The 15,234-nt window shown below is 42.0% G+C and overlaps 1 protein-coding gene across 4 annotated transcripts in view; it reads left to right on the top strand.

Moving 5' to 3' along the window:
* Positions 1-15,234, top strand: part of LOC144150174 (uncharacterized) — a 181,612-nt gene that overhangs the window by 47,753 nt on the left and 118,625 nt on the right. For 3 of the 4 annotated variants that reach the window (XM_077682016.1, XM_077682015.1, XM_077682017.1), the window contains exons 17-21: positions 99-143; positions 2,224-2,268; positions 4,099-4,143; positions 6,549-6,593; positions 10,129-10,173. In XM_077682016.1, the coding sequence (XP_077538142.1) occupies positions 99-143; positions 2,224-2,268; positions 4,099-4,143; positions 6,549-6,593; positions 10,129-10,173 (225 nt within the window). The remainder of the gene's footprint in view (positions 1-98; positions 144-2,223; positions 2,269-4,098; positions 4,144-6,548; positions 6,594-10,128; positions 10,174-15,234) is intronic. The other variant, XM_077682018.1, reaches the window with a different exon arrangement.

Below are 15,234 nucleotides of genomic sequence, written 5' to 3'. Positions count from 1 at the left end.
GCGCGCAGTTTTTGTGGCACTGTTCTCTGTGGGCTGCGTTATTTTACATTACGTAGGTTTGTCTTCTCTGACTGGTGACATTTTTCTCGGTTTCTCAGGTCAGTCACAAAACAAGGTGGATGTGCAACAACCTGAAGAAAAAGGCAAGTGGGCCAATTTTTCAAATTTCTAGAAGCAGCAAAAATTTGTTCTGCTACTTCCCGGTGTGCCTATATTTTACGACAGCTTTTTTGCTCTGACTTGATACTTTTGAGTGTTCCGTGCTACAGACGTATTGCAACTTGTAAATAATCGTAAATTTTGTATGGTGTATTTCCACGCGTTATAGATTCGGAAAGGACCGGCCTTTTTGAGACCCTACGAGGTTGATGCAATTGTCGAACCAAGATTGTATTTAGGAACTCGTATTTTTTGAGGTTAGTACAGGACAGGTGTGTGTGGAATTACACAAATTCGCGAGAAAAACTAACGGGCTGGCGTACACCGGTAGTAGAAAACACTGTTTCTGGTAGTGTTAGGTGAACAGAATTGTACGGTCTCTTGATTAAATCGGCGAAATACAATGATTAGGGATGGTGTCAACAAAAGCACAAGCCCAAGCTGAAACTAAAAAAATGCTATTTCTGCCTTCAAAAAGCAATTACAAACCGGAGGAGGGTGTGAGCGATTAGTCGAAGAATGAATTAGTCGAATTCATAACGTAATGCGTTCGTTGCTGCCGTACTAGCCGAACTAGTGAAGGCGGCGCTCACCTCGTTGGCACATCTTCGCTCAGGTCGCATCGCGTGCAGACAGAGGTCTCATTGGTTGGGGCAAGACTGATAGTAATATCGAATCTTTTGGGTTTACTTTTGCGGAGCGCACTGAGGTGTCTGGAGCTGACGGTTAGAAGAAAGATACATAGACGGGAGTGACGTGGTACAAACAATTGCAAATACACTATACACAATTATCGGTGAAAGAGAGTATAGAAAACAAAAATTTTGGTAAAAAAAAACAACATCTGGAACATAAATTTGGTCATGATCTACAATGGCGGCCTTAATGGAAAAGCAGTAATAATACTGCCTTATGAAGGTGGTACGGGATTCCTTTCCTCATCTGTGTTTGGAATTTCAAGAGCCAAAATTAGTATGTTTTCCCATTAAGCAATGTATGACATTTACAACGGGGTCAATATGTTATTATAAATACTGCGGCGCACAAGGAAGTTCGGTTTCGAGGCGCGCATTTAAGTGATAAATTTGTTCGCATGCTGATAATTCCGGGAGTTTTCTGCGCAAGGCCAGATTCTGAAGGTTTAAGGTAGATTTGATACCCGAAACGCCAACGGAAGAGTATGGGTATTTAAAATGGTGTGCCAACTACCGTTTTGTGACAGTTCTAGCATATTAAAAAGATATTTAAAGTGAGTGATTTGCACTGAACACGGGTACTGAAGTTTAGAAACAAATAGTAATAATTTTATTAGGCAGTAATTCAAAACGAGAATGTACTAAAAATTACGCCACAAACATTAGGCATATTTGCCATTGTAAACAGATTCACATAGTTGCCGTTACTAATAGCTGTTGTTGTTTATGTGTGTTCTTAGATATTTGTGAGTCGTAACAAGTTCGGGCTCGGAGCCTTTACTGTAGTAGTTTGAAATACCAAATTCATCCGATTGTCGAGAAAATGTAATTTTTAAGGTCCGATATTACTGCAGCGCATTTTCCACGTGTTACAGCAAGTCGAAAGACTATTCAGGTCTGTTACTATTACAAATAAGAAAGACTAATAATAAATGGTAATAATGAAGTGTGAGAATGTGCTATGTTAATACAAAGCGGGTTTCCAGTTAAAAATTTCTTCTATGGCGGTGCTACTTTGTCAGATGGAAACAGAAGCTAAGGGTTCGCGGCAGACAATAAACGCTTATTGAAATATACACCAATCATATTTTCTGCAAGTGAAAGCACGGCAAATATGATATGTGTGCATTTGGTTTTTTCATGGTGTCTATGTTACGATATGCTTTTTTATTGCACTTACAAACATATTAACTTTGCTTGGGACTGTTTTATCGGCTCGCCATTGACCAGTGCAATGGCCGCTGAAACGAACTTTAACTTAGAGCTTTTTCATATATGTGAGAAAAATATGAGGCGATACCTATTTGTGATGTGCGTTCGTTTGCGTTACTGAAATTTCTCTTCCTTGACTGGTAATATTTTCCTCCAGAACAAGGACAGAAGGAGTTAGATGGGGAAATTCCTGGAGGAAAAGGCAAGTAGCTCGACCATTCTTTTGAGTTGGAAAGGGGAGCAAACAGTTCAGTCGAGCAACTCGGCTATCTGCCGGAATTTTGGGAGAGCTTTGATTTTTTTCGTGGTATGGCATGTGACACGACAATTATCCATAAGAAATGCTCAACGCTTAAGGAGGTTGTGTTTGTACAGTTTTATTATGCGTTGATCAGGTTTCGAAAGAAAGCTTTTGCAGGAGCCAGCTTAAACCGGTTCCAACAACAGACCTTACTCGCAAGATCAATCAGATGATAGAGAAATGCGCGGAGTATACTCAACCCCTATGTATAGCCTTCATAGGTTATGAGAAAGTATTTGACTCGGTCGAAACTTCAGCAGTCATGCAGGCATTGCGGAATCAGGGTGTAGACCAGTATTACGTAAGTATACTAGAAAATAGGCACAGTGCGCCCACAGCTGCCATAGTGGTCCTTAAGGAGAGCAATAAAATACCTATAAGGAAGGGCGTCAGACAAGAAGACGCAATCTCTCTAATGTTATTAGCAGTATATTTACAAGAAGTGTTCGGAACAGGTGGGCGTAAGTGTTAAAGGAGGATACCTCAGTGACCTGAGATTTGCTGATGACGTAGCCTTGATAAGGACTTCGAAGGACGTGTTGCAAACATGATTACCCCACTGGACAAGCACAGTAGAATCGTGGACCTAAAAATTATTATGCAGAAAACTATGTAATATTCATTTGCCTCGGGAGAGCACAGCATTTTGAGATAGGTGGCATGGCAGTGGAGGTGATAAGCGATTATCTCTACTTAAGCCAAGTAGTGACCCCGGACCCCACCATGACTCAGAGATAATTGGAAGGATAAGAATGGGGTGGAGTGCATTTGGCAGGCACTCTCAGATATAGGATGGCAGCCTACCATTGTTCCTGAAGATGGAAGGGTATAACAGTTGCATCTTACCGGTACTCACCTACGGGGCAGAAATTGGAGGCTTACTGGAAAGGGTCCAACTTAAATTGAGGACGACTCAGCGAGCAATGAAATGAGAGATGATAAATGTAACATTGAGAGACAAGAAGATAGCGGAGTGTATCAGTGAACAAACGCGTGCTAATGACACATTCAATAAAATTAAGAATAATAAATGGGCGGGGGCAGGGCATGTAATGCGAAGGCAAGGTAACCGTTTGCAATTAAGGGCAACAGACCAGATCCCTAGAGAAGGCAAGCGTGGAAGGCGGTGGAAGAAAGTTAGGTGGGCAGATGAGATCAAGACTTTTCTGAGGATAAATTGGTCGCAGTTAGCACAGGACCGGGATGATTGGAGATCTATGGGAGCGCATGTTTTCCTAAGGGGTCGTAGGCAGGTGGATGATGATGATGACGACGATGATAATGACGTAGTCACATGGCGTGCGTCATCCTCCAGGTGCAGTTTCGGCGCGTAGAAGCACACACAGAAGATAAGAAAAAGAAATGCAGCAGTCCTAATCAATTTTCTACGAGAAGACAATAAACGCAGAGAGGTAGGCAACACAAGCAGAACGGCATGGTGAAATTTGAACAAAGTATTATACAAACCTTCGGAAAGTCAACAAAACTGAAGATATTTCAGGGAACCAACTGTTTCTTACATCCCGTTGTATCAGCTTGACAAATTTATTTTCAGCCGAAATAGTTTTCTCGTGCGTTCTACTAAAGGTTAGGAAGTGATACGATTACAAATAAGAAAAGTTAGGTTTGCCACAAGGTCCTGAAGTTATGAGAGACAGCGGTTGGGGGTCTGTCTTTTTTACGTAATGGGTCTTTCTTCTCTGATTTTTTATTTTTTTCTTGGTACTGCAGAAAAGGGACAGAAAAAGGTGGATGAGAAAGTTTCTGAGGAAACAGGCAAGTAGTCAGACCTTTCTATAAGTTTGTAGAAACAGCTAACTGGTACCTTGTGCTATACGTACGCGTGCGTGTTTTGGCCGAGCTTTAATTTGCCTGCATGATTCGGTATGTGCCTTTCTCCATATCAGTCAACTGTTAGAAATGGCATACATATTGCAATTTATTTCAAATTTTTTTAAAGACAAACGACTTTCGAGACTGCTCGAGCCGAGTTCTTAATACTGTGAGAGAATAGTGGTTCAAACCAAGCTGCTTGTTTTGCTGCAATAATAGATTTCTGCATGGTTACGAAAAGCAGCGAAGAAAGTGGCGGCCGCTGTCAGTTGTAAAATTTTTATTTTGCGATAAAATATTTGACAGAGTGTTCTTCAAAAAATTAGGAGCCCATGAGCTTACAAACGAGAAATTGAGTAGCGTCTATGAGAAGTATTCCATGAATTTAAGATTTGGAATGTAATTACTTCAATAGGTTAATGAAACTTTCGATATCGAGCACAAAACAATTTTTGTGTGTTCTGTCGGATATTCTGAACTTGCAATTGAAAAATATAGCTAGTGGTGCAAGTGCTTGTTGATTTGCAGAAATTTTTGAAATATGATTTAGCTTGCTTACACACTCAAGCTATGATACTCGAGCTTGTTTGTCATTGCAGTTTCCATTTACTGGCATCCCCTTACGCAAAAAAGGACGAATAGAGGTGTATTTTTAGAGTCATATATGAAGAAAAATTCGACAGAAAATTAGTACTTTTGTAGTGATATCTAGGGCCTCGAAGGAATTTTGTGCGGTATTACTAATTTGCGAGAAAAAAATTGATATCCACATGAAATGAAGTCGTACAGCTACAAAAGACAGCTTCACAGCCATGACTGCTCTTGCGCTACAAACTGCTAGCCCTCTGATTGGCCCATTTTGTAGGGTTACGGCCACATTATGGGGGCGGGGGGAGGTCTACGTTAGCATCATGGACTCGATCAAAGTTTTCTACAACTGCAAAGTTTTGGAAAAAGCTGTATAGCTTTTCTTTTTGATCGTACGGCAGCGTCTTACGTGCGTGTCAAATGTTTCTTTGCAGCAACTTATCCACCCCAAAGATTTCCCCTGAGCGAGTCGATTACCATTTGTCCGTCATTTTTTCAGTTAATGAATGGGCTGCCGCGCTAATAACGGCCCGACTCCTGGTTAGCTCAGTTGGTTGATATACTCGATTACTAAACTGTGGGACCGGAATCAATTCCGGGACCAGTAAGAATATTTATTGAACTGCGAATTCCCTGAGCAAGCGGCATAGCTTTTTATTCGTAGCGGGGCGGCTAAATTTTAATCGGATGCGGATGTTTTCTTGCAGAAACTTACAACAACTCGGCGATTCTCCAAAAACTGGTCGACTAAGGTTTCATTAACCGATGACACCAGGGCCCAGATTGTAGGCACGTTATATCGTGCCGAGGGTATACCTAGTGATATGCAACGGTTGAAAAGCGAAACGCGGAAGGTCTGTTATTTCACCAGTCAATACAATTAAATATAATCTGGGCAGGTGCCCGGGTTTGGGGATACACTAGCAGGGCCTCTGCACAAATTTTGAACAACCGAACAGTAGGCAAAGAGCTACACGACGGTAATCGAGTTGTGTACTGGTTGTATTTGTGTAGAAAAAAAATCTCAGAATGATGTATATATATCAAAAGAACAAAGAAACAGAAATGCGAAAGAAAAAAGTTCGAATTGTGGCAAGGCTTGATGATCAGCGCCAATCGCAGTATTGTATGAGATGATGAGGTGCAGCTAAGGGGACGACAGTAAGCACAAGGGGATGGGGAACAAAATTTGGGTGTATCTGGTAAGTCCAAGTACGAAAGGGGTAAAAGCAGGCAAACTTGTACTCACCAAGAGATAGAGTTCAAGAGTAACCATAGGCACAAGAAACCTAAAGCGAACCTAAAACGCGCCAAATATTTGAGATGGGTGCGGTAAAAGGTGGTAGGAAGTAGTCACTGATGAGCAGTCTGTTGCAGACCAGTTGTTTCTAAGGTTACAAGTTACCCGCTTTATCCCCATCATAGATTCCCCGCAACCGAAGCAACCGACTCTACTTTGTTTGTTACTAAACAACGAGTATTTTATGCGATGAAGCAGCCGGTGGCTTAATACACTGGCAATGTAATGCGTATGCATGACATATTTGACTTAGAAGCTTAGAACATCGTAAATGCCGCAGAATAGTTTTTTGGTGTATCAAAAATGAACAGCGCTTCGGCCATTGACAGGTCTACATTAAATTACAATATTTTCATACGTGGCAAAAGATATCTGCCACTGCCACTCTGTGGCCTTTATTCTTTGATTTGCGAAAGTTTTTTTCATAATATGTCTGATATATTTTTGCCTGCACCTCCAGGAAGGAAACAAAGCAAGGTGGATGTCCAGAAACCTGAATCACAAGGCAAGTATTAAGAAAGTTTTTTTGGTGTTGGTCTCGAGATATTTTTGGCTAGATGCAATGTCGGCTTGTTTCAAGGAGGGCTTTCCTTTGCTCTTAAGCGATTCTGGAGTGTGCTGTGCCAGCAAATGTAGTAGAACTGGTAATGATACCTAATATGCTCAGTAGTTTACAGCGTACTTTTCAGAATTTCAACTTAAAAGCCTTTTTGAAGATCGTTCTGGCTGGATGCGCTAGGTCATCTTGGAATGCTCTTTGAAAAGTTGTTTCTAAGTTTGCTGCCAAAAGAGCCGTCTTTAGCGTCACAATAGTGCGGGTAGTTCGACGGGATGGCATACGTGGGAGCAAAGCTGCAGGATTGAGGTTGCCGTTCTCAGCAGTTGAAATAAACTACAGGCTCTCCGGTATACATTTGGTTAACGGGACAGAATAACTAGACAGGTAATAAACACAAGCGCCAACCAATGCTGAAATTTGCTATATAATACCTATAAACAGTATAATAAAAGTAACAAGGGGTTCGGTGAAGGAGTTATTTCGATTATCAGAGAATTTAGAGATGCTAGCGGAGGAATGCCCCAGCCGAGGGTACATCTAAGCTGTGTGCCCCGGGTATGAACTCAGGTGAGAAGATTCCAGCACGCTCTTGAGTTACGAAATTAGCATGGCATGATGAGAAAAGCTGCCCCATTCCGGTGACACACCCGTACGACAGCTTCAGAAATTTAGAACAATGGAGCAACAGAAGTGGTAGAAGTAGAGATTGCTATAAGAAACTCCAACACAGTTGGTCTAAATAGCCGAGGATATAAAGTTGATTTATTGGTGGAGAGATAAAACTATTTAATATTGAAAATGTTAGAGATAAAACTATTACTTGCAATATTTACCTGTACGTAGAAGCAGGATACACACATCTAAATAATAAAATTGCGTTGCGAGCACCTGATGGCGCAGCACACAATAGAATTGTGTTGTAGAGCCCAAGGTGCTAGCGAGGTTCGAACGCAGTGATGATAGCGTAATGAGGAACACAAATAGGATATACCCGAGAAGGGAAATAATAAACGTAAAAAATCAAGAAACCTTGATTCATACAAAATTTCACTCTATTTTAGAGTATAGCGATAGCCATGATACTGCCATTGAAGAAGCAACCATTACACGCAGAGACCGGGAGCAGTTGTGCAATAATAAAAGAAAAACGCCCGAAGCAACTGCTTAGCTACCACAGAAAAAATAGCAACTTTGAGGCGCAGAATATTTCCCGTGACACGGAGCATTTGTGAATAATGCCCCATGGAGCCATAGCCTGGCATCGACAACGTGGAGGGGGTGGCTGTTTGCAGCTTGTGTGAGCTCTGTTGCTCTCGCTTGTAAATAGATCGTATCCATCTTTTAAATACATTGCTTCATCACCAACCATGGTTCCTGTCATCTGTTTGCCACCACGAAACAATATTAAAGGTTTTAAGGAGGACAGAGCACATACAGTAGAAACAGTGGAAAAAATCATCAGCGAAAGCAAGATTTCGCATCAAGGATACCTGTGGCAAAGAGTGAAAAAGCGGTAGAGAATGTAGAGCAAAAGGAATGAAAAACGCGCGTAATTTGTAGATTATACACTTTAGGCAGTACACATATATACTCTACACATGAACGCCCCACACACGATACGACACCGGTCAGAGAACGAACGACATGCGTGAAATGATTACAGTAACGTAAAGCCATAATTTAAGTTTGCCAGCTGGCAGTGTTGTAACGGAAGGCGTACTGAACAGGTTATACTCCTTGGCGATGTTACAAGGGGTCTATATAGAACGGTTAGGAGCGATGACAAGTAATTGCTGTCATAACATTTATAACAAATGTAAGGGTCTGAAGCATGTATAAAAGTGAAATACGGTGACATGGTAGGTTGTGAAAAGCTGTTATGGGTTGAATTGTGGCGCTTGAGGAGGGCATTTGGACTCTTTCAACGATCCGTTGATTAAGTGCATGATTCGATATGCTTTGTAGGCCCTAGCAATACGTTCCTTGCTTGAGGCAAGCTATCATAGAATATTCAACATTTGGGGTGAAAGAAGCAGAGTTGCTGGAAATTAGGAAATAAACGCGGATATCATACAAAAGAAACCAGGAAATCTTCTAATATATTTGAGGATATTGAATGAGGTAACTGGTAACGCTAGCCTGAAAATGCCACCAAACATATTACGGAAGAATTAAGTCAAGAGGGTTGGGAATTAGTCACTAATTAACCTACTCTACGCTGTATGAGAGATGCTTACCAAGGTTTTGAGTTAACGCATGATCAATATCTTTGATTTGTAAAGCCAAACTAAGCAGCAGTATTTACAAGGTGTACTATATGCACCCACGAGTTGAATGAATACTTTTGCGAGACATGTCGATGTGTCTTAGTAGACAAGAAAAAAAATATAGAAATATAATTATAAATCTAGTACCAGGGGCCACAGATGTGCAGTTTTGGAGGATAAAGATATCAAGTCATGCAGCCGGTAGTGTTTCACAAGACGAGTGGCAGTTTCCAATCGTAAAGTGACTGGTTAGAGAACAAGGCCTGTCGGTGCATTCACCTCAGCCTCCTTTCTCGACGGGGTATTGTAGATGCTTTATGGGAAAGTTGGCGGTGTTCTTTTTTGACAAGCCACTACAAACTAAGAGTGGCTGTAAAGGATACTTGCGCTTTTCTGCTAGTCTTTGCTGTACTTTCACAAGCAAGTTGTCCAGTCCTCCTGCAATGAAGCGGGAAAAGTAGGATTGGGTATGATGTATTGCTTGGGGTTCTTCGGGCACACCCGGAGGGTCTGATGAGTACCGACATCGTCCACACAGTACGAAAACTTTGGGGTCGCCTATATTCGAGGGAATCAGAATGTGTGGATCTGGTTGAGTACAGCTTAATCTCAGCGCTCGAGGGTTTTATGTTGTGGGGTGCTTGTATGTTCTGGCAGGACGCGCTTGGGGAGTATGTGTTTTAAAATGGTTGTGTATTTCTTTGTTTTGCTCACGTGGCATTGTTGTATCGGCAGGAATTTTTTATGTTCCCATTTCAAGGTTACCACCCCATGGATTTTAAATAAACATAACGCCTGTGACGGTTGTACTTTCTGAAAATAGAAACATACATCGTGCGTTCACCTACGGCAAATTGAAATGAGGCTTACTCTACGTTGCGGAACACAAGGGCCGGGCGAAATGCGAGAGATTTATTATCTCGTTTATTTCTGAAACGTAGAATTACTTAAAATACTTTAATCGGGGTACAACCGTGTAAGCTGTCTGTGGAAGCCTTTTTTACTAAATTAGGAAGGATTTGAACCCGAAATGACCGTTCTCAATAGGTAGGAAAGACATGCGATGCTGCTAGTTATGGGCTGTTTTCTCTTGCTTTTAAATCGCTTTTTCGCTAGAAGAACCCCGAAGTTATGAATTCCGAAAATAAACAGCTTAAGTTTATTTGATTTGTGTTAGTACACATTTTGTTATTGAGGATATTTTTGTTCTTTAGGACAGGGACAAAAGGAGGTGGATGTGCAACAACCAGAAGGAAAAAGTAAGTAGGAAGACATTTCTTTACAACCGGTAAAATAGCAAACAATTTTCTTATGTTACTTTCCTGGGCGCCTCATTTCTAAGAGCGCTGTTTTACTATGACTCCGTATTTTGGTATGTGCTTTGCTACAAATACATCGTAAGTGCCTAATAATCCTGTATTTCGTATGACAGGTTGGCAAGCGTTATAAATTTGGTAAAAAGGGAATTTTTTACACAATTTCAATTGGATGCTATCGCCTTGCCAGAATGGTGGCAAATGTCTAGATTTTTGAGGTTGCAACCGAAAAGGCTTTTTTTATGTGTAATCACAAAAATTTGCAAGTGAAACTACGGGCTCGCGTACGCCGCAACAAGAAAGCAGGGCATACCTGGTCGTGCTTATTAGTTAAACAGAATCATCGGCTCTTATGGGAATATTTCTGCAGAAAAAGTCCGATTATACGAATAGGCAGCGCAAGAAGAAGCCCATAGAAAACCTTATGTTACATCAGACTTTCAAAAGACATAGCAGGGGGAAGGTGATGTGGGCGAGTTGGTGAACAGCAAATGAGAATTGCATTGTGTAATGATGTGCGTTCTCTTCGTGCCGCTTAAGAGAGTGCTTGCCTCCCATTGCTTACCTTTATTGATTCTGCTCCGCAGATAGTGGTCTTATTTGATCCTGCAGGATTCGCAGTGGTGTCAGTTTGTTTGCCCTTGCGCCGTGGGTCCATGGCGACGATTCCCAAATTGAGAGACTGTACCTGAATGAACCAGAGCCGACGTTATGCCCACATAGTCCCTGCTGAACATACAGGCCTCGTTGGTACATCAGGATTACTAGTCGGGACGTTGAAATATCACACTATGAACAGCGCCCCAGTTAGGCCACCATTTTTGTCTTCTGCATAGGTTTAGTACAGCGAACCAGTATCAGGGGGGCTTGCTGGGCAGCACGGAGGGTGGAAGTCGGCAATAGGTGCTGGGGAAGTCTAGGGGTTCACTGTGTATGATTATGGAGAAAACGTTCAGATTTATGATCTAATATTTACACATACAACGAAGGAGGAAATGCACACGGGCAAACACAAATGTAACACGTAATGAAAACGGCTTTGTTCGGCGTTGCAATGCAGGTACAGGGCAGGAATTGAGGTCACAAGACTGAACAGAGAATGTCGAGGAGCATAATTAGGGCACATGTGAGAATGCAAAGGAAGAAACATTTGAAAAGAAGAACACCAAACTTGCTGTCAGCGATACACAGGAGAGAGGAGTTTACGTTTTAGTACACATTTGCTGTTTTTACGAGAAACGAATGTACTGTAAACATACGTTTGCATAACCTAACCAGGATACAGAATCAGCAGTAGCTGAACAATTTGGCTTTCGTTCTGCAGTAGCTGAATGGAAGCCAAAACGTAAACGTGTACACTATATCAGAAAACAAAGTAACTTACCTTTAAACTTCGTAATATCAAAGCAGAGATGGTACTGGCATGGGGAAAGTGTCAAAATATTGGCGAAAGGCAAGGTTTAGCGACCTTCAGATTGAGACAATGCAAACAAGGGTGTGAAACTAATGCGGAGTCGAACGATTACTCGAAAGGAAAATTCCTGGGGAACAAATTACATTAAGGGAATGAAATCAAGTCCTTGCACGAAGCCGTGGAAGACGAAATGACAGGAGTGAAGTGCACTGGTATAAAACGACGTCATTGTACTAAGTAGTAAAAAGGCAACGAAAGCCATCCTTGCTGAATTCTAAAATTGAGATGATGCTTTTCGAGTGTGTGGAGCCACGTGTCTCGAAAGTAGAAGGTGGTTGATGAGTTATTTTAAGCGATCTATTATTACATGTAGTTGTCTGTTCAAAAACGTGTGCATGCAGCGACCATCCTCACGTGGGGGAGGCATTCCTGTGCATTTTGTTAGGATGGTTTGACGCGCTAGTTCTATTTGAGAATCGGTTTCTGGTTTATAAACGGTACCTTTTAGAAGACGGGGTTGTAGGAAATTGTTACGATGAGTCCATTTGAGAAAAGAACTTAAGGCGACAAATTCCTGCCTTCAGCTCCAGAGCGTCAGTGCAGAAAGCCTTTACTTGACCTAGGATGTTACAGAGTGGAGGATTTTGCTGCCTCTTTTGCAGAAGTCTTAAAGCTTTTTCAGAGAGTTCGTATTCGGGACGGTCGCCATACCTGATTCCTTTCGCTTTCCCGTTGATTGGGGAGGTCAAACGTGTTGTGGGGACAACACCAGGATATGTGAGACGGAGTCAAATTGGACCAAAGACATCATAAGCCACGCAGTATTTCGATGTAGTGACCATAATCAGAATGAGTTGTGCGCATCAGCTGCAGCTCGTTTTTTTAGGGGACGTTCTCGACAGGTGTGCTGAGTGTTGATAAAGAAAACACCACGTGGCTTGGTTGCTAGGACTCACTTACACAACGGCCATGCAATATTCTGTCATCATAAGGGAGGGGAAAATTAAACAGTACAGGCCATAATTGTACAAGACCGAGGAAGTCGAGAGCCACAGTTGGTGGGAACATAGCCACTCTTTTATTGATTCACTGAAGTTAAGACGATGGATGTCATAAATCCAAAAATTACTCAGCTGGTAAAGGGGGTGGGGTGTTGTTTCGATAGTGGGGGCTACTTGGTACCCCGACTAAGGGAGTTGTGTTGCGGTTAGAGTGGATAAGTGGTTGCTTCCCTGTGAGTGGTAAGTGACGGCACTTTTGCAAGAAACATCTTTTGCGTGACTTGTTCTGTGTATGATTTCAGCCCGCATTGCCGATGGGATGAGCGACCACATGTTTGGGGTTCGGGTGGAAGTTACAATTGGAAAGACGACTCTCCGAGAGCCAAAAGTGTGGTCTACCTAATTATCTGTTTTTTTGTAATCGGTTGACATTGCAGTGCAGAGCTGCGCAGCCAGGTGATGACATGCGGCGGGTGTCCTTTTCTTGCGATTATGTCCAGGGTTAGGCACGATTATAAGTAATTTTATTTGAATGTGTTGATATGTTTATCAAATTTGAGTACTTGAAGAAAGTTGCCGCTTGAGGCGGCCACTTTAGGTGCACTAGAGGAGTGACAAAACAGAAGAGAATGTCTCTGTTTTGTTTGTCGCGGACTGGTCTAGCCTTTGCGCATTTTAGTGAGCAGCGGCGGAAGAAAAAGTGGTGGGGGTGACGACCAGGGAATGTACCATGCAGTAAGGAGGTAGGCTTTAGGCCAACCACATCGGTCTTCAATAGCAATGCTTTCCTGGCAGGGCGTGGAATGAGGGCAGAATATGTATTTAGAAAAGGGTACTAATCAACAAACAAGTTTTGCCATCAAGCAGTTCACGAATGAATGCGTGTAGTATTAAAATCTTTTAATGCTGATTTTATGTTCGAAAGGGTATTCTATCTAGTAGGCACCATAGAAGGAATATTATAATCAGCTCCAGGAAGTACAGGAAGACTGGACACGAATTTGTGAATGCATAGCTTTTAAGAAGACAGGTAATCAGTCCTCCCAGGAATTGTATCTAGAAATCTGAGTGAGAGGGTTAAGGCAAACAGGTAGTCATTTTTAAGGTTTTTATATTTTATCACAATGCGACAGACAAGACACACAAGCGAATAACGAAAGCCCGAGCACTGACTGAGCTCAATGTATTAAAAACATGGCACACACTTGATACCAACGGCGAAGAACGCCACTCTCGGCAAAGTTGAATACGAAAACCGAAAGGGAAACAAGAATTATCTGTTATTTTGCAAGAACGAAACTTCTTATCAGTAAAGGCCACTGAAGAGTTGGTTACACACTTTTCGCCACTCTTATAATCTGATAGGTTTCAACTATCTTGTCTGTGTCTACGTGTTTCTTTGGTCCCCGTTGTTTAGCGCCTCAAATTTATTCAGTATTTTCAACTATCTGTCGATGTAACTGCTTCGGGTGCTTGGTAAGAATACCAGTTTTGTCAAGTACCGGCTGGCAGCCGGACGTGTCGCAGTGTGAGGGCCAGCCGGTATTTGAGCAAAATGATGTTATTACTAAACACCTGAACCAGTTACATCGGGAAATATTTGAAGCCTATCATATTGATAAGAGGGGCGAAGAGTGTGTATGCCACCCTTCAGTGGCGCTTACTGATAAAGGTGTTCAGTTCTTGGATAAAAAGAGGTAATAATAGCTTCCTTTTCTAGGTTCGTATGCAACTTCGCCATGTGTGGCCTTGTTTGCCGTTGGTATAGAGTGTGTGACAGGGTTTTATAAATTGATTTGAGAGTCAACGCTCATCCTGTTGTTATTCTTCGGTCTGTCATGCCGTCGGGCTGTGATTAGATATTAACACATACCAACAGTAGGAACTTGAAACTGTCTTAGATTACATCTTGAAGACACGCAGAAAATCTCGAAGTTCATGTACCTAACAAAATCTACAACTGGGGATGCGCATTGACTATCTCATGGTTGACACATGCACCGAATAGAATAATGCGTAGAATTAAGTTAGTCAGAGTTAATTCAACTAAGACGAGGCAATGAATAGTAGGCTCCCCGTTACTAAAAAGAAGGATATTACTGATGTGGTTTCAGTGATGGCTTAAACGGGGAAAGATTGAGGCTTAGTAAACCCCTAGAAGAGAGTCTTCAAGTCATCGACAAGAGTCAGTGGGTGAAAGATATTAATAGGAAACGATATCCGGTGACCAAGAAGAAATTGGGTAAATGCAAGCCAGCTTACATCAGGAAAACGGAGGGGATATGGGCTGGTGTTGCATAGCAGGAAACTAGCGACCAGTGGGCCACCTGGGTAGGATAATAGCTACAGAGAGAAGAGGGTAATAATTAGTGACGATAGGAGGCGTATGGGCAGGTGAGGTAAGAAAACTGTGGGTGAGCAAAGAACGAAATAAACAGAAAGCCCAACAAAACTTCTGCCTTAACATTCTTAGAATGTTTTAAGCTCTCCCCGCAATTTTTTTTCAATACGTCGCTACCTTAAGAAGTGTAGCTCAATATTCACGCTCCGCACACCCACGGGCCACCTGAAATGCGATACCAGTTCCCG

Source organism: Haemaphysalis longicornis, unplaced genomic scaffold (genome assembly GCF_048455015.1).
Source record: "Haemaphysalis longicornis isolate Haplotype H1 unplaced genomic scaffold, Haemaphysalis longicornis Haplotype H1 scaffold_8, whole genome shotgun sequence".
NCBI lineage: Eukaryota > Metazoa > Arthropoda > Arachnida > Ixodida > Ixodidae > Haemaphysalis > Haemaphysalis longicornis.
The sequence above is the reverse complement of the archived record's forward strand: the minus strand, read 5'-3'. Positions and strand labels throughout refer to the sequence as shown.